This window comes from Crocuta crocuta, unplaced genomic scaffold, assembly GCF_008692635.1.
Source record: "Crocuta crocuta isolate KB4526 unplaced genomic scaffold, BGI_CrCroc_1.0 scaffold708, whole genome shotgun sequence".
Lineage (NCBI taxonomy): Eukaryota > Metazoa > Chordata > Mammalia > Carnivora > Hyaenidae > Crocuta > Crocuta crocuta.
Genome location: NW_027530073.1, coordinates 579,918 through 599,908, shown reverse-complemented (window position 1 = coordinate 599,908; position 19,991 = coordinate 579,918). Strand labels below are relative to the sequence as shown.

At 38.3% G+C, this 19,991-nt stretch overlaps 1 protein-coding gene across 1 annotated transcript in view; it reads left to right on the top strand.

The window, feature by feature from the left end:
* The window catches only part of SEC24D (SEC24 homolog D, COPII component), a 104,607-nt gene extending 95,277 nt beyond the window's left edge, over positions 1-9,330 (top strand). Inside the window, exons 22-23 of the mRNA XM_077764724.1 lie at positions 2,445-2,534; positions 8,494-9,330. Coding sequence (XP_077620850.1) covers positions 2,445-2,534; positions 8,494-8,634 — 231 coding nt within the window. The 3' untranslated portion in view covers positions 8,635-9,330. The remainder of the gene's footprint in view (positions 1-2,444; positions 2,535-8,493) is intronic.
* The last annotated feature ends 10,661 nt before the right edge of the window (positions 9,331-19,991 follow it).

The window sequence follows — 19,991 nt, the reverse complement described above, 5'->3', positions numbered from 1 at the left end:
TAGGGGAGTTCTATTGTTAGTTTCCTGAGGAACCTCCACACTGTTTTCCAGAGGGGCTGTACCAGTTTACATTCCCACCAACAGTGTAGGAGGGTGCCCGTTTCTCCACATCCTCGCCAGCATCTAGAGTTCTCTGATTTGCTCATTTTAGCCACTCTGACTGGCGTGAGGTGGTATCTCAGTGTGGTTTTGAGCAAACACAGTTCTTATGCTCACTTCTCTTCCTTGGTGTTGAACCGAATATTCAAAAGAATGCAGAAATCTTGCATCCATGTTTAGCTACAGACTAAAACTGTGTCAGATTAATGAGTTGCAAAATAATCTCACAAAAACAGGTTATATTCCCCTTTGTTTTAAATAAGTTATATACTCCTCTCATGACAAAAGAGATTGTGGATTTGTTACAAACTGAATACAAAGGACTTTACTTTTAAAGTATCCTAGGAAAAACCAGAAATTATAATTTGTTTGAGAATCAGTATTTATTGCAAATCTTATTTGTAGACCATTGTTCTGTGAGCACCATTGCCAGGAAGGTTATTGTCTTACTGTACTTGATGGTGGATTTCTTATTAATTCACATGTAGAACTCAGCAGATAGTTTGTTCCCTGAGGCCTCACTTGTATGATGGCAAGATGAATTAAGTCTCAGTAATTCCCTCGATTTCTGTTATAAAGGTAAATACATGATGATATCCTGGAGGAACAAGCAGGATCAAAATGCTAGCCTATGTACGTGGTCAGTTTAGGAAGCTGCATATCTGTTATGAATGTCAAAAATATATTTTGGGGACACCTGGGTGGCTCAGTTGGTTAAGTGTCTGACACGTGACTTTGGGTCAGGTCATGATTTCACTGTTATGATCTTGAGCCTCAAGTTGGGCTCCGCACTGGGCATGGAGCTTGCTTAAGATTCTCTCTCCCTCTCCTTCTGCTCACCCCCCACATTCACTCTCTACCTCTCAAATATATATATATTTTAAGAATTAAAGATGTCCATATCCCACTAAGAGACTGTTTCTAAAGACTTAGAAATAGAAAGATCTTTGCATATGGTTAAAATTAAGGAATGATTAGAAATGGCAATTTTTTGAAAATAAGAAAGTTAAAATTCAGTAGGCAAAGAACTATGAATCTGAAGAATGTTTATATAAAATTTAAGGAAGCCCCCTCATCTGTCACAATGTATTGTTAGAGTAAATGTTAAATGCATATTTGCTGAATTGAATGTATATATGAAATCACCGAAGTCACTCTACCACAGAGCAGCGTATTGGTAGGTTTGTGCTTGTATCAGTGTGCCTCCTCTCGAACTTGTTCAAAAAAAGTAAAACAAAACAAAAAGCAAATGTCACTTTCATTTTAGAGACACTTGGCACCTCAAAATATATATGTGAGGTATACTTTCATTATTTGTTACACAAAAAGATCTACCTTAATGTCAAAAAATACACATAGGTGATGGAATATGAATAATGAACTTTTTTGTCTTTTTTTTTTTTTTTACAACTCCAATGAAAAATACTGGCCATGATCTTTCCCTGAGACTTGAGTCTTTGTGGTAGTACATTCTACCTTGTTGTTCTTGTTGTTGTTGTTTTAATTTTCCCTATTTATTTTATTTAAAAAAATTTTTATATATTTTTGAGAGAGAGTGCAAGCAAGGGAAGAGCAGAGACACACACACACAGAATCTGAAATAGGCTCCAGGCTCTGAGCTGTCAGCACAGAACCCAATGCAGGACTCGAGCTCACAAACTGTGAGATCATGACCTGAGCCAAAGTCAGACACTTTACTGACTGATATGATATTAATCTAAACCCAGGTGCCCTGCATTTTCCTCTGTCTTACTGGAAGAAATGAAGTTCAGATCCTTCATGTCCCCTGGAGGCCATGTGCAGCTGGATAGTTATCTTTTATAAACTATTAGCCAGATTTCAGGGACATCTCAAGGGGCACATTCCCCTTGAGAAATTAGCATTTGTTGGTTTGTTTTAATCCTGGAAGAGTAGTATTTGGATGGTGTTTTTAAACATGGTCATGATTCACGGTCCTGCAACTGATCCACTGAAAGAATAAAGTACATCCTTTTCTCCCACAACAAAGCCTTGAAGGAGACGTCTTATAGAGGGATTAAACATCACAGTGAATAATCAAAAGGTATCTTTTGCATAAAACATATACTGTTGTGTCATTTAAGTGATGTACATGTGTCAAATTCCAGAGAATGATATTTATTTTCAAAAGATGGAGAGTTAATTGATAGAAATGTATGCCAGTAAGAATGAATAATTTTAGTGCATTTTTTAAACAATTTTTTAGGTAAACAAATGAAGCCAATAATCAAATATATGGTGTAGAAGGATGTTTTTGTAACTTTAACATTCTAATAATCTCATTATCAATAACACTGAAACTTAAACTTTGATTTTCTCAAATTTAGACATTACTGCCTGAGGTTGGAAACCCTTACTCTCAAACAGTCAGAATGATAATGAGTATTATCCAACAAAAGAGGCCATATTCAATGAAGGTAAGAATGAGATTATTTTTTTCCTTTCTTCAAATGTTTCTTAAAATTTTTTTTTTTAGTTTTTAATTAATTTATTTATATTAAAGTTAGTTAACATACAGTGTAATATTGACTTCAGGAGTAGAACCCAGTAACTCATCACTAACATATAACACCTCATAACATATAGTGCTCATCCTAACAGTGCCCTCCTCGATGTCCATCACCCATTTAGTCCATCGCCCCACTTACCTCCCCTCCAGCAACTCTCAGTTTGTTTTCTGTATTTAAGAGTCTCTCATGGTTTGCCTCCTCTCGGTTTTTATCTTCTTTTTGCTTCTCTTCCCCTATGTTCATCTGTTTTGTTTCTTAAACAACACATGTGAGTGAAATCATACTTTTGTCTTTCTCTGACTACCTTATTTCGCTTAGCATAATACATTCCAGTTCCATCCATGTTGTTGCAAATGGCAAGATTTCATTCTTTTTGATCACCAAGTAATATTCCATTGTGTATATATACCACATCTTTATCCATTCATCAGTTGATAGATATTTGGGCTCTTTCCATAACTTGGTTATTCAAGGTTTTTTTTTTAAATTTCATTACAGACTTTTAAAATGCAAGTACTAATTTAGTAATCGTGCAGATCTTCAAGGCTTAACAGCAGTCAATTTCATTAACAGACTGGAATGGTTGCCTTCAGTCCTTAAAACTACTTAATTATAGAAGTATCATTCAGAACATTTTTCAAATTTTTTATAACTTCAGAATTGTGATCTCTGAGAAGTTTTGTTATCCTAGCCCTTCTAAGCCTTTCAAGCTCTCAAGTTCGAGTAAAAGAATATAAAATATCTAAAACTCAGGAAAATTATGCCTGTTACTAAGGCCCAGCTACTCACCCATCTTATTTCTCAAGTTCAATATTAGAGTTTCCTGGAATTTGAAATGAACAGGTGATGATGGTTTATTACTGTGCTGTTCCCTGCAGAGGTATAAGACATTCACCTGGAGGCAGGCCTTTACAACATTCAGGATATTATGGGCCATTTTCCCCTGAAACATAAATATGATATTAGTCTAACTAGTCAGTATCCTTAACTGTGAAAGATATTCATACATGCAAACATCAACTTTAGACAGAGCTTAGGTAAATTGAACTCTTGAAGAGCTTTATAACTTCTAGAGTGTCTCGGTGAACATAGAACCTTTCCAGAACTGTTTTCATACCACACAACATCTACTTGGGTTCAGTTTTAATTTTTTTTAATGTTTATTTTTGAGAGAGAAAGAGAGTGAGAGAGAGATAGAGAATGTGTGCAGGAGGGGCAGAGAGAGAGAGAGGATCCCAAGCAGGCTCTGCACTAACAGCAGAGAACTTGATGTGGGGCTCGAACCCATAAATCGTGAGATCATGACCTGAGCTGAAGTCAGACGCTTAACCAACTGAGCTACCCAGGTGCCCCTACTTGGGTTCAGTTTTAAGGAAAGACCTAGAGATTGCATAGAAGGCTCAAACTAAACACATTCTTCACATGGCACTGGACGCCCTTGAGGCATGTAGTGAAACCTAAGGTCTCATGAAACAAACATTGAAAAACACTGGTATTGAGTGCATAGCAATGATGATCCATGTACCTTTATCGCAACTGCGGCAGTTACATCCCCACAACCTGCCCCATTTGCAGAGAAGAGGCTAGACTAGACATAAAGATAGCCTTGTGCTCAAGAGCCTCTCCTTTTAGGAAAAACAAAACTTGTTTCTCTGCTTTCTCCCACCTGCTCCAGTAGTACCTTACCGAGGTCATGTTAGCTTCAATTGTAAAAATATCTGGGAGGTGCCTGGATTGCTCAGTGGGTTAAATGCCTGACTCTTGATCTCAGCTCAGGTGTTGATCTCAGGGTCATGAGTTCCAGCCCTGCATTGGGCTCTGGACTGGGCATGAAGCCTATTTAATCAATCAGTCAATCAATCAGTCAATCAATCTGGAATTAGCTCTGAATATATGTGAAGAAGATAAAAGCAGTTGCATGTTAAATAATTCTGGCTTGAATACTTAAATTAGATTTTCTTATGTGCCACTTGCAAATGTACCTGTTGTTTATAAGATTTCTTTGTCCTCTTCAAAATACTAGCTGTATAACAAATTTAAAAATCTAAGATCTACAGATGTTAGAATTGAAAGAAATCTAGAAGATACCTGATTCACCTGCTGACTTTCAGCTCCCTTCAACACCATCTAACAGATGTGAAAGTGAGACTCAGAGAAGCTCACTCACTTGGTTACTGTCTCACAGCTAGATCGGGGCAGATGCAAGTCTAATTCCAGTGCACTTGGCATTGTACCTTTGGCTCTGACATTTGAATGTAGACCACATAAGGGAAATAAAAACACATTTATAGAATCTTTAAGTCTCTTCTAAAGAGTCAAGGTTGGGGCACCTGGGTGGCTCAGTCAGTTAAGCGTCCAAGTTCAGCTCAGGTCATGATCTTGCGGTTCCTGAGTTCGAGCCCTGCGTCAGGCTCTGTGCCAGCAGCTCAGAGCCTGGAGCCTGTTTCAGATTCTGTGTCTTCCTCTCTCTCTGCCCCTCCCCCGCTCACGTTCTGTCTCTCTCTGTCTGAAAAATAAACAAACACTAAAAAATTTTAAAAAAGAGTCAAGATTGAATAGGAGAACAAAAACTGAACTGGAAGGATCAAGAATAGCAAAATCAAATCCAGAAGGCACTGCTATCTTCTAGGTTACACTAATTAGCTTTTCAGACCGTCGACCCTTTTATTTTTTTATTTTATTTTTTATTTTTTTTACAAATAGTTTATTGTCAAATTAGTTTCCACAAGACCGTCGACCCTTTTAGACCTCATCATTGCCTTACATTCGTGGGGAAACAAACAAACAAAGATTTCTATCACAGTATATCTGGGAAGATTACCTAAAGCAAAAACATATCACTGATCAATTCTAGTCCTGCCCTGCTCAAAGTTCTCTGTGCTCCAAGTGTTTGCCGTTCTCTGCTTTTTCATGTGTTTTCTAGATTACTCCCCTCCCACTGGCTTCTTTCTAGTTCATAAGCTGTTCAAGTCTACTTTCATTGAATCTTCTGTTTCTCCAAGAATCTGCTTCCCTTTCTACTTATTTCATTCTACAAATTTGTAGCATTAAACGCTAGCAATGTACCAGGCATTTTATCACCATTTTTCTTGAAAAAAGCCATCTGTTAACTGCTTATATTTCCTTATTCCCATGTCTCCAGTTATCTGAAAATGGTCAGACTGCTAAGAAATTGATTGTCAGTTCGTTTACAACATTACAGAATTGAATGCCGCCTCTTTTCTCAAATGTTCTCTTCTGTCAGCTTTCAGAACATCATATTCTTATGACACTTCTTTCTCACTGAACTTTTTCTTTGGCTTCTTTTCATTTATCTGCCCCTTAAGAAGAGTTGGTGTTCCCCTAAGTTGTGTTTGTGGCTCTCTTCTCATTCAGCTCATTCTTTTTGGACCATCCTAATCACTCTCATCATTTATCTGTTTCTTATGAGGCAGGCAATGAGAAATGAGAATGGCTTTTGAAGTGTAGTGATTCCTTAAGGCAACTGGTACTGTGGCCTAGAGAATATAAACTGGGACCACTTGAAATAGTCAGTACTTCATGAAGAGGGCACACAGGAGGCTGGGAGGGACACCAGCAATGATCATTTTAATATTCTCTTCCTATTCTACAAGCCTACGTCCCTCCCTATAGAAATGTAAAGGAAGGAGGATGATAAAATATGGATTCCTCAATCCACCTGTATTTTTTCCTCTTTTTTGTGGGGTCTAAGACTACCAGCATGTCAAGACAGCTAGGAAAGTTTGCCATACTTCCATGAATCTGCTTTAGGAGACCATCCACCATAGTTTCTGTGTCACCCTGGAATGAATGGTGGCTGGTTCAACTTTGTAGAGACACAAATGGTAGAGCAGGATATTTGTTACTTAAATCTCAGTTTCTCCCAAGGCTGAAATTCATTTCCTGCTCTATTTCCCACCTCAGATCATAGCCAAACACACTTCATCAAAGGAGGTTTTACAGTGAGCATCATGAGAAAATGGCAGCAACAGAGAATACCCCTCATTTGTGTAGTATGAACTTCTTCCTTAATTTCCATAGAGAAATTAAATTCTAAAGAAATTGGATCCTTAAATTTTCTTCCCTTCACAACATCTCATTCTGCTCAGTCTCAGCCTGGGCTGCTTCACTGAGGTCAGACACATTGTTTTTGCCTATCACGGCCAATAGCAGAGTCCTAGTGGCATGTGGGAAAAAGTGGATATGACACCAGTAAAAAAGGAAATGGCCTTGGCTTCAGGCTCACCAGGATGCAAGTTTTAAACTCCTTTGGAGAAGTTTCCAAGAAGTTTCCATGGAAGGTTAGTTTTGCTTCCCCATGTTGGGGTGGAGCACAGCTGTCCACATAGCTGTTCTAATGCTGCCTCCCCGTGCCGGGCACTGACACCCGAAAGCCAAGCCATCACATGTGTCCGTATCCACATAGAATTAACTGAGCTGTGTGGTAGCAGCAGTGACAGTTTTGTATTTTTATCAGGTCAGGGGTGGTTTAAAGCTTATCAGCCTAGGGCCCAGGCCAAAATAACATAAAGGGAAAAAAGCAAACTGCATTGACAAAATTATTCTACTTGATAAGTAAAGAAGAAGTGGGGAGGGCCAGGCCTTCCTTGTCAACATGGCATATGCCTTCCTTGCTACAGCTGGTAACTGCAGCCCTTTCTGGTGGTTTCACCTGGTGAAAGAAAGTGAGGGGATGCCATGGCTCCTCTCAATTATACAAGAAGCAGGCAGACGGACATTGTTTTGCATGTGTGGCTCCATGAACTCCTCTCATAGCTCAATCAGAGCATCAGATCATCATCTCTGAGTTCCTGAAACAGGAGCCAGTAGGAACCAACTAGATAGAAGGGCTCCAAGTGTTCATAACTATGCTGCCCCCTTCTGGCCTTCTTCCCCTAGAGCAGCACTGTCCAAATAATGCAAGCTGCAGATATAATTCTACATTTTCTAGCAGCCATGTTAAAAATATTTTAAAAAGTCATTTTAATAATATATTATTAATCCAGTATATCCAAAATACCATTTCTACATGTGTAAGCAGTTACTGAGTTTTGCACTTTCTTTTTCCTACTAAATCTTAGAAATCCATTGTGTTTTTACATTTACAGTACAACCCACTTCAGGCTAGCCATGTTTCAGGTGTTCAGTAATCACACATAGCTGGTGGCTACAGTACTGGACAGCACGGCCCTAGATAATTGCTGTGAGCAGGGAACAAGGGTCCCCTGCGCAGTCCACCTCTGTAGTGACTCTCAGATCTCCCCCCTTTCCACCATCACTGCCCTGTAATTCAGATCCTGACCATCTCCCACCTAGACGCCTCCAACTGCTTCCCATCTAGCTTCCCTCATCTCATAATGCATTCTGTATGCTGCCAGTTCACAGTCTCATCTTGTTCTGCAGCGCTTTTACTGGATCACAACCCCTACAAAAGCTTAGACTCATTAAGGTAGTTTGTCCCTAACCTTCCACTGACTTTAAGACTGTTAATTCATATGTAGCCATGTCTGTCTTTGGCACATGGTACATGGCACCCCATTATGGAATGCTCTCTAAACTCTATCCCACCCCCATTCTTAAGGAAATCCTACCTTATCCTTTAAGGCTCAAGTGATAGTTAACTACCACTGTGAAGCCTTTGACATAATGCTTTGTGTTTCATTGTTGGAACTTAAAGTTGTATGTCTTGAGTTTTTATGGATTTGGGGCCAGTGCCTCCCTCCACTCTGGATAATAGGCACTTTCCCATCATTTTACAAAGTCTCACACAAAGTGGACACTATATAATTTGGGTGAAATCGAAGCATGTATAATTGAGCCACATTCAGAGAATGTTTATAATCACCTACCTTGTTATCTTTCCTAGCTGACAATAGTAAAGCAGCGAGAACAGCCAGAAATGGTTTTCCGACAGTTCCTGGTAGAAGACAAAGGACTTTATGGAGGATCATCTTATGTGGATTTCCTTTGTTGTGTTCACAAAGAGATCTGCCAGCTGCTTAATTAATTGAATCTTCTCTGTTGTTGATGTTGTATTTCTAAGGAGATCATCTCCTTCTTGGTGCCTAATTCTCCAGATGATAACAGGCCTAATTTTATTTCTTGCTCATTTTCAAAATAGCTTTCCAAAATGACATTTAGGACTTCAGCTTTGGTGCTCAGGTATAAAGTCAATGAGGGTACAGTGGTACCTCTCAAAGGGAACAGTCTATTTCTGATTGCACAATTTTTAAATGTTAAAATCGATACAGTTTGCATTTCATGAAAGGCATAGTTTACGGAACTGTAAACATTCTTAATTTTCTTTCTTTGTGCTAGACTTATAAATTATTTTTCAAAATGTATAGATTTGGGGTAAAAAGTTGTCTTGGCTCTCCCATTTACAGTGAGGGGGAAAAACAATTTTTACATTATACCTAATTTTTTTAAAACCACGTAACACCCATTGAACATGTTTTTCAACTTAAGGTTTGCATAGCAGACTTTTAATAACCTTGGAATCTATTTGGTAGAACAATTTGTGTTCTACATTTTTTTTCATAATTATATGTTGTGTATGTTAGAACTATTTTCCAGTTGTTTTGTCTATAAAACTGTCTTTATCTATATTCCTAATGGTTCTCTGTACAATTTTGAGGGTTTCTACCTGTATATAATGGATCTTAACCAGTACCAATAAATCACTTCATATGCTCTTACTCAACAGGTAGAGATGATTTTTTAGGTATTTTTGAGATTTTAAAATGAAACAAGGGTTGTACTATGTCTTGGGAAAAAAAGTTGTTTGAATGATTCACCAAGCAAAAATTGGGAAAACTTTGTTTTTTTTGAGGGTTGGGAAGTGTTAAGTGAATAAATCAAATCTAGGGAATATCAGAGACAATGTACTTGAGAAATGCATTTTTTAAAAATTCTTTAATATGTCCTTGTGGGCGAATAATAGAAATGGGTTATATGAGATCATTATGAATGAATATATTTAAACCTAGGAGAGTGGTTTTGAATGGTATGACATAGGCATGTATCCTGTATCTGCCCTATTCAACTCTGATACCAGTGATATGAATAAATAATAAGAGTTAAGTATACTGAGTACATATAATGTCGTAAGAAGTGCACTGTGTTTTGCGAACATTTAGTCCTCATAGCAACCCTAATCTTATTACCAGCCCATTCACAGATGAAGAAATAGATTTGAAGTGAGTAAATCAGGACCTTGTCTACGACTGCATGGCTTAGTAAGGTTTATTTATAAATCAGTAGATCTCATGAAATTGAGGAGAATAAAAAATACACTAACAGAATTAAAATCTCTTCCCATGTTAGCCAACTGGCATGATGGTTCAGACTGACTTGGATAAGTTTAACAAGAAGAAATGTATGATCCTGAACTTGTGTCCAAAAAAATGCACATGCAGATGCTCCTTGGAAACAACAGTATTTAAAACAGAACTGAGGGAGTTTGTCAGCATGAATCTAGTGAGATGAAAGCACATGTGATCTCAAGTTACTCTATTACAAGAATAACGTCTCAGATGAGTATAGCTATTCCAAGGTGAAACCTCAGTGAAACACTGAGATGCGTGTTCAGTTCTAGGCACCACGCTCTATGTGTACCAGAACCCTAGAGCACATTCCTTGAGTCACTCAAAGATAACCTCTGATTGTTCTGTATGTTCCGTTGGGTATAAAACCAGAAACAATATATAGAGGTGACAAGGTGCCACTCAGTTGAAAGAAGAACCTACTAAGTGATTAGATGCTCAGAGTGTGCCCTTCTTGGAGGTAGTGTGTTCTGACTTAACATGTTTAATGCACATCTTCTATGTGCCAGATGCTCTGCCCTCTTCTAGAGAGACAGACAACAGTGAGCAGCACAAACAAAATCCCCTCCATCACTATAATTACAGTAGTTTTCATAAATGCTGTGACATGCCATAGCATATTTTTCATATATAAATTTTATGTTTGTACATTTTATGTGTATATCTATATCTAAATTAATAATATATATTTATATAAGAAATAAAATCAGGTATATGTGATGTGACCTAGTCTAGCTAGCAGGCACGTATAGTCAGTAAAGATTTCCCATTAGTTATATTAAAGCTGGGGCCTGAAAGAATAAGTAGACATTAGCCAGGTAAATGAGAGTATTGTTAAATATGAATGAAGTCTCAGAATGGGAGAGAGCATGTATCACCCTTTCAAGAAACTTGGAGAACTTAAACTTAGCTGGAACTTAATAGGGAGAGACAAAGCCTATGGGATAGGAAAAGTGACTCCTGGTCCAGGGGGAGTTTAGATTTAATCCTAAAAGCAAAGTGACGACATTCAAACTGATTTCAGTAAGAGTGACAGGACACTCTTTAGGAAGATCACTCTGGGGTTGTAACGTGGTAGAACTAGAAGCAGAGAGAGCATTTGGGAGGTTGAGTAGTCCACTTGAGTATATGGTGGCCTGCACTAAAATAACGGGTTTTGACAGAGGGGGATAAGGAGATGAAGTTAGTGAAGAAGAAGAAGGTGTCTGAAAATGATTTCTGCTTTGGGCAGCTGGGTGGACGGTGAGATCGTTCCCTCAGAAAGGAAACACTGGAGTAGATGTGGATTGTGTGTATGTGTGCGTCTCTGTGTGCACAAGAGGCAGCAGTTTACAGTTGTCCATGCTGAGGTAGCTTGCAAACTATGCAGGTGGAATAAACTAGACGTAAAAATAAAGGCCTGAAGCTCAAGAGAGAGCTCTGGACTGGAAATTTGAAAGTCATCTACGTACAGAAAAAAAGAAATGGCACAAGATGAAAAACAAACAAACAAACCCTGACGAGACTGGGAGAAGGGCCAGAGGTGAAAAGGAAAACCTGGGAAGAGGATGTCGCAAAGCCAACCAAGGTAAGAGGGGTGCATGGAGAGAGTGGGGCAGCCATGTTAGTAGCCTTCCTAGAGAGAAGTTAAAGACTAAAAGGGTCATTGGAATTAATAAAAGGGTCATGGGTGAATTTGGTGAAAGCAGTTTTACAGGGTCAATGAACTTGAATGCTACATTGGAATATGTTGAGCAATGGGAGTCAGAGTGGAGGCAACTCAAGAAAGGGATGAGAGAATCACCGAGGAAGGACAGGATTTTATTTTAAGAGAATCAGGGATTTGACATTTAAATGCTGGTGCAAAGAAGCCAGTATTATGTTGGAAAAAAAAATAGTGGCAGTACTATTTCATCAACTCCAAAAAATATGTTGAAGACAAAAAAATATTTAAAACAAGATTCTTGGAAGGCAGAAGATAATATAATGCAGAATACAAATACAGATTAGTTTTCAATGGGAAGAGAAACCCAATACCTAATGGAAGTACTCCAATAAATCCTGAAGGACCACTTGCCAAAAATAGTGAGTGCTGTTCTAAGTGTCCTGAAATTGTACATCCCCTCCCCCAAACCTTGAGAAGTATAGCATCATGGGCTCTGGGACCAACAGCATAGGTTTCTATACCAGCTCCACCCTGAAGTTGAACTTCAGGGCAAGTTAGAAACCTTTCTGTGCCTCAGTTTCCTACTCATATGTTAATAGTGTTAACATGTAGAATAGTCCCTGGTACACAGTGCTATTTAAGTGTTCATTGCTGTTATTTTATTAGTTTTTTTTTTAATTATTAAACTTGCTAAGGATCATGAAAACTAGGACTACTTTGATTCCTAATTGTATTTGCTCTTAATGCCAGGAGTATATTAACTGATATCCTCAAAATCAAGCTATCTTTAAATGCTGTATAAATGTCCAATTAAAAGAGGATTTCAGAAATTAAAATAAATATCAATGAGAAAAACTGCCTAAGCTGCTTTAAGTGTTAAAAACCAAAACTTCAGTAAATTATAAACCAAGGACAAGAATTAGTATTTTGAGGAACTATTATGAAAAAATAAGAGTTTACTCCCTCAAGAAAGCACATCTTTGAGGAAGTTACTAAATGGCATTATCTTCACTTCCTAGAAGTAACCTGATAACAGGAGATAGAGCATAGTTTAGAATGATATATTAACATTTTTTTTTAATGTTCACTCAGATGGGGAACATGTTTCCTATTAATAAACCAATGAAGAGTAAGGATCAAATTTTAGATCATGTTCTGGAATATGGAAAGACATTCTGAAATTGAACTTTAGCTCTACTAGGAGGCATTATATACTAAAGTGTCTGAAACCTTCCAGAAAGGTTAGTCAATAATCTTCCAGAAAAGGTAATTTTTTGTAGAGAATTGGCTTTGTAAATTTTAATTGCTGAAAACACAAGATGTAATGCTGACTAATCAAGATAAAAGGAAAATCTCAGCCAAAAGAGGCAAGAGAAATCTCTTAGTCATCATCTTTAATGGGTATTTCCTGCCTCTTCTTAAGACACTGATAAGCAGCTTACTCCTGCCCCCAAGCAGCCATTTATGAACAATTCTGTTTGTAAGAAAATTGTATTTAGCACACTGTTTTCCTGAAATTTTTCTTTTTGGTGCTAGCTGTCTTTTGAGGCCACAGGTGAAATCTTCCTTCACTTGATAATAGTTTTCGGAGATTAAAGCTACCATATATTCCTATTGTGTCCCTTCCAGGCCGAACCCTCTGAATTCCCACAGCATGCAGCATGTCCTTGTAAACATATTTTCCAGAGCCATTGTCATCCAAATTTAATACATGAAAATCCAGTTTTAACTCACATAAAGAACAAAGTCAACTTGGGGAAGCAAAATGAACAGTGTCTAGTTAACTATCACTCAATAATATTGACTGCAGATGGTCTTGAGTACATGGTTATGCAAAAACTTTCAGGATGTGCCTTTTATTTTGATACCATTAAAAAATGTTTACCAGTTACACATATAAAATTCTTTTGCAATGAGAATTTCCCATTTTAAGACATTTTTTATGACTTTAGTTTCTTAAGTCCATATTTTTCAAACAGAGGTTTTTTCTGGAGTCCATGAAACACTTATTATTCGTGTTTGAAAAAGTTTTAGGATATCCCATGGGGTTTAATGTTACCCAATCAATGTTTTAGGGCCCAATATGCCTATTTGGAAGAAAAAAAGGTTATTACATTATGAATTAGGGGAAAGCAGATATAGCAGATAAGAATTTACAACAGTAAACTCTAGTGTGCAAAAAGGTGTCACATTTTTTAAAACATTTTTTTTAATTTTTATTTATTTCTGAGAGAGACAGACAAACAGCATGAGCAGGGGAGGGTCAGAGAGAGGGAGACACAGAATCTGAAACAGGCTCCAGGCTCTGAGATAGCGTCATGGGGATCGAACCCGCAAACTGGNAGACAGACAAACAGCATGAGCAGGGGAGGGTCAGAGAGAGGGAGACACAGAATCTGAAACAGGCTCCAGGCTCTGAGATAGCCGTCATGGGGATCGAACCCGCAAACTGCGAGATCACAACCTGAACCGAAGTTGGCCGTCTAACCGACTGAGCCACCCAGGCACCTCAGGTGTCACATTTCAAAACTCAATCTTCTTGAATCTGAGTCTCTATTTCACAGGACTGGCAGGGACGCTTTACTGTCTTTGGCTCACACTGATGACTTGTGTCAAAGCCTCCTCATAGTCTCCTGAAGTCCGGGGCTTCTCTGCTTCCATAGTGTGCTTCTGGGAAATGTATGTGTAGTCAAGGGACGGACACTTTGCTAAGTACATCATTCAGCTATGTCTCAGTGGCAGTGTTCTCTCCCTGAGGCAGTGTTACTGGTCAGCAGCAGTTTCCCAGGACTTCTGAGTGTCACCGTAAGCCAGTCCTCAAAGATCCTGTCCTCCCACTCTCAGGCAACCTATTCTGAGTTCCACTTTTACTTATAGGAGGAACATAGTGTAACTTTTTACTTAAGCCACTATTAACAAGGTGATACAGATGTAGTTAAACCATTTTCCTTACTTTGTAGGTTGCATTTGGTAGAGAGAAAGTTTATTATCTGAGGAAACAATCACGTGTCTTTAAAGTCAGATGAGAGGAGGGGCGCCTGGGTGGCTTAGTCGGTTAAGCGTCCGACTTTCGCTTAGGTCATGATCTCACGGTTCGTGGGTTCGGGCCCCGCGTCAGGCTCTGTGCTGGCTGCCAGCTCAGAGCCTGGAGCCTGTTTCAGTCTGTGACTCCCTCTCTCTGACCCTCCCCTGCTCACGCTGTCTCTCTCTCTCTCTCCTAGAAATAAATAAAAAATATTTAAAAAAAAAATAAAGTCAGATGAGAGGAAATTCATTCTATAAATCTGATAAGTGGTCAGTAGAAATTACTATTTCTTCAGTCTCAAAAATAATGTTGAGAGAAAAAAAAATCCTTATTAGAAAAACACAGTCCTCTTATGTAACGGAGAAAGCACCAACAGAAAGGAAAAAAGGTGGCAAGAGAAGAATATTAAAAATCCTCTAGGTCTTACTTCCAATTATTAAGCAAGCAAAGGAGTACAGGACTATTTATTAGGCACTTTCTATGAGCCATACATTGAAAGCTGAGAAAGCACATTGTTGCCTTTTTATAAATGACAAAGACTCATTTCTGAGAGCACAAACAGCAGGGATTTAAGGACTAAATGAGGAGACAAAAGGCAATCTTTGGAATGCCAGCCATCTTTCACCTGACCTGGGACAAGTGAAAGCAGTCAGAAGCGGGAATGGTCCCCAAAGAGGTCCCGATGCTCTCTTGATCCAGTATCTCGTTAGCATCCGCTCACGGAGGAGATGGGATTCAAGCTTCAGGAAGTTCATTGGCTGGTGAGCTTACATTTGCTTAAATTTTCGTTCGGAATCATTTTTATAAATATGGTATTTTATTTAATGTTTATTTTTGAGAGCATACAAGCGGGGGAGGAGCAGAAAGAGAGGGAGGCAGAGGTTAGAAGCCTGCTCTTCTGACAGCAGAGAGCCCAATGCAGAGCTAGAACTCACAAACTGCGAGATCATGACCCGAGCCGAAGTCGGATGCTTCACTGAGTCACCCAGGTGCTCCTGTACAGCATTCTTAATCATGATGCTGTAGCCCTCCCTTGCCTGTGGTTTTGTTTTCCATAGTTTCAGTTACTCAAGGTCAGTCATGGTCCAGAAGCAGATGATCCTTCTTTGACACACTGTCAGAAGTTCAACAGTAGCCTAACAGTACCGCACAATGCCTGGGATCACTCACTTCACTTCATCTCATCACATAGGCATTTTAACATCTCAGATCATTACAAGAGTGAGTACAGTACCAGAAGGTATTTTGAGGGAGACCACATTCATGTAACTTTTATTACAGTATATTATTATAATCACTCTCTTATTGTTCACCTCTTACTATACCTAATTTATAAATTGAACTTTATCATAGGTATGTATGCATAGGAAAAAACTTAGTATATGTAGGGTTTGGGACTATTCCTGGTTTCAGGTATCCACTGGGGTCTTGGAACATATCCCCCATGGATAAGGTGAGGGGACTACTATATGCTTACAAGTTGTTTTTCAATGGGGCGCCTGAGTGGCTCAGTTGGTTAAGTGTCTGACTTCAGCTCAGGTCATGACCTCATGGTTTGTGGGTTCGAGCCCCATGTCAGGCTCTGTGCTGACAGCTAGCTCAGAGCCTGGAAACTGTCTTCAGATTCTGTCTCCCTCTCTCTCTGACCCTTCCCTGCTCACGCTGTCTTTCTCTCTCTCTCAAAAGTAAATTTTAAAAAACATTTAAAAAATTGTTTTCAAAACTGTTTTTCAATAAGAGCAGTAGAAAAGTAAGCTATAATCTTTTGAGCTCCTATTTACCATGCATGTAAGCCTAGCTTTTTGGACAAGGCCAAATAATCCATCCACCTGTGTGGTTTATATGAATTATAACCAATACTATTACATCTCCTTTACTAAATATTAAAGTATGTACCTACCCATAAGTTGTCTTGAGAAGCATAAACCTATGAAACAACAGCAAATTCCATAAGATATTTAGGCATTTGCCTACTAGCAATTTAACTAGCATAAACTACTAAATGATAGCACTGAACAAAATTTTTTTGTCCTCTGCTTTAAAACAGAAAAAAATAATGTATTCTTTTATGATATTCACAACTGTAATTATAAACTTAGAACTTGAATAGATATGGGACTCTATAAAAGGTGTGTTTTTATGACAACACAGGCTTGTATCCCTCTATTTCCTCCCACTGGACAAATGGCTTGCAGTCACATCACTATATGCAACTTGAAAGTTTTAGTCTATGTCTGTAATCTTTTATGTATGTTCCAAAGTACATCAACTACATCGCATGCTTCCGAAGCTGATGGTGTTCTGCCCCAACTGAGTAACTTTTTTTTCTCTTCTTTTAATAAATTTGGTAACTGGTGTTTAGAGGCCAGAATTAGCATGCAAGATTTAGCTAGCCAAACTAATTTTAACAAAAGTTTAGTTCCATGAAAAGAAATGTAGCAAAGGAAATTTAGTTGCCAACACTGTCTAAAAATTAGCTTGATTTCACACGAATATCTCAAACTTACTGTCTTCCTGTGTGGTGACACCTGGGGGAGCTGAGTTCACCTTACTCAGGGCATGAGCTCTCCTATCCCTACCTCTCTCTAGTCTCCACAGTCCTGAGATCAAGTCAGTGGCTATTTATTAAAGTGCTCTGTGCTGCTCTGCTTTTCTTACAGAGGAGTTGGAAAAACCATCAAATTGGGAAAACAGCACAGATGAGATAAATGTGGGAGAGTAAATGAATGAAAGTTAATATTCCCATGTTTAATATGCAAATAAAATGTGTAAAAAGATAATTATTCCACTATAAAAGAAACCCAGGGCTTGCTTCACCAATCTGTATTACATGCTTGGTTCCTATATGCATTTTACATTGTTGATCTTTACATTCTCCATTATCTAGAACTATTTTTGGGGGGAAAAAAAACCTACCTTACTGAATTTCACTATTAGCACCTCTGAATTTCAGAGACAAGAAGTGTAACACATACACAAACTGATCATTTTAACATTTTATCTAATATTGGAAAAGAGGGTTTGCTGGAAAAGAATTACCTGGATTAAATGAGGTCATTTTCTCTGTGCACTATAGCTACCAGCATTTATATCTGAGGAAATGATGGAGGCCTTTTGAGCAGAAGCAATGTCTGCTCCAGAAATGGAGTCTTCCATGGCTCTGAAGTCCTAGATATTTAGCTTCAGAACTGACTACATATATTTGAGACCCAAGCTAAAGTTCAGTCCTTATCACCAAATATCAAAGACAGGATAATGCTAAAAGTCCTACGTGGACCCCAAGATTATTGGATTGTATTAAGGAGGGCCCTTCTTATAAGTAAGGATTTATGTTTTTAAAAGCTCACAAAAATAGAAGACACTTTTAGATCAAAAACTAGAATGAGTCCCACTGGGCCATAATTCTGTCAAGTTAGTAAAGATTAAACAAATCAGTAAAATCTGGAACTACACTGCAAAGACCAAATCTTGTGTAGTTAAATTCAGGATGAAAGCAGCAGAGCTTTTAAAATAAGCTGGTGAAACTAATCAGAAAATTGTAATTTAGCAATTAAAATGAGTGGGAAGTATTCTGGAATCAGAATGAAAGGAATCGTTCCTAGTAACAGCCATGACACAGGTTCTCAGCTATGGACAACACACTAATCCACAGTCACCTTGCCATTACAAGTCCATCAACTTAAAAATCAAACTATGGTAGGACACTGACTCAGCTTTAGAACACAAAGATTCGTAGTTTAAATTTCCAGATTTATGGGCTAAGGACTCAGATGGCTCTTTGACTTACCGAATCCTCAGAACAGTAGATGGCTGCTGCAGGGCTGATCCATTCCAACTCTGGATGTGTGACCGGCTGCCATACCGGACTCTCCTCCACACTTGATCCCTACTCCCCAGTTGTGCTGTGTCATGGTATCCATTCTACTCTTTGACGGACATCTCCATAATTCCTTGGTCTAATCTGGTTCAGTAGTGTTTGGGTAGGATATTCCCCACCACAAAATCTATTCTAGCTGACATCATCAGCCTCTTCCCCTTTTCTGTTCTATACATAGTGAAGAAAAGTCCAGAAGAACTATGGTACTTTAGGCCTCCTAATCTCCATCCTTTGAAGGGAAATAGGTAACAGGAAGAGAATTGTTGCCAATGAAAATAAGCGAACATTTCGACTGGAATACTTAGATTTGTAATTATGTATAATAGGTATGCTGACCTTAGAATTTTTAAACTCAACTGGGGCTCCGGGGTGGCTCAGTCGGTTAAGCATCTAATTCTTGACTTTGACTCAGGTCACAATCTCACAATTTGTTGGTGTGAGCCCTGTGTAGGGCTCTGCATTGACAGTGCAGAACCTGCTTGGGTTTCTTTCTCTCCCTCACTCTCTGCCCCTCCCCTGCTTGCTTATTCTCTTTCAAAATAAACTTTAAAAAAAAAGAATTTTTAAACTGAAAAAAAAAAAAGTAGGATTACTTCACAATTATTAGCTTGTGTTCGTACTTAGGAATCAGTAAGTAAGGCAACTATAAATTATTTGGGAAAATTCCTAGATAATTTTTTGAAAATGTAAGGCATGTAAATATTAAGATGATCAAAAGTCAGAAGAGGTCAGATTAATGAGTTTTCATTGGAAACTTTTCCTCATTGAATAAAGATTCTATGATAAAAATGATACCCCAACCTTACTTGAAAGTGGAGGGTAGCAAAACTAATGAGTTAAAATCATCTTGTGCTATAAAAATTCCATAGTACACTGTCAAAGAGATAATTCTAGGCCTTGCATTTCTTCCCACCACCTACTTCTTTCTTATTTGCTCTATTCTAAATAGGTAGGCAGTGGCTCTCTTTAACTTGCAACCTACAAAGTAGCCATTATCTAAGATGACTTTGTGATACACATCTCACAGGTAACTAGGCCAGGTAACCACTAAGAATGTTGCCTTCCCTTGGCTAGGCCCAAGGTGTGGACCACACTAGGGAGTCTCATTTACAGGACAGGGTCACTTCCTAACTAGTATTTCTAAAGACCCACAGTGGGCAATTAGAACATCTATATTCTTTATTCTCACATCAACTTTGACAAATACAGTTCTATCTATAGATACTTCATAATCAGTGAAGTTGAAAATTAACTATCATTTCAGTTAAAAGCCTAACCAACTGTAATTCATATCTTCATCATATCTACATCAAGAAAGGCATTGTCAAATGCTATTTGTACTAGAAAGTACTAACAGGTTGAACAAGGTAAATTCAGCAGGCTTTTTAGGATCTCAACCCTATTTCTATTATTCAGTCCTTACCTTCAAACTGAGTTTTTAAGAGTCTGTAATATAACCTTGTTTTAAGTATTATATGAGCCAATGGAAAGC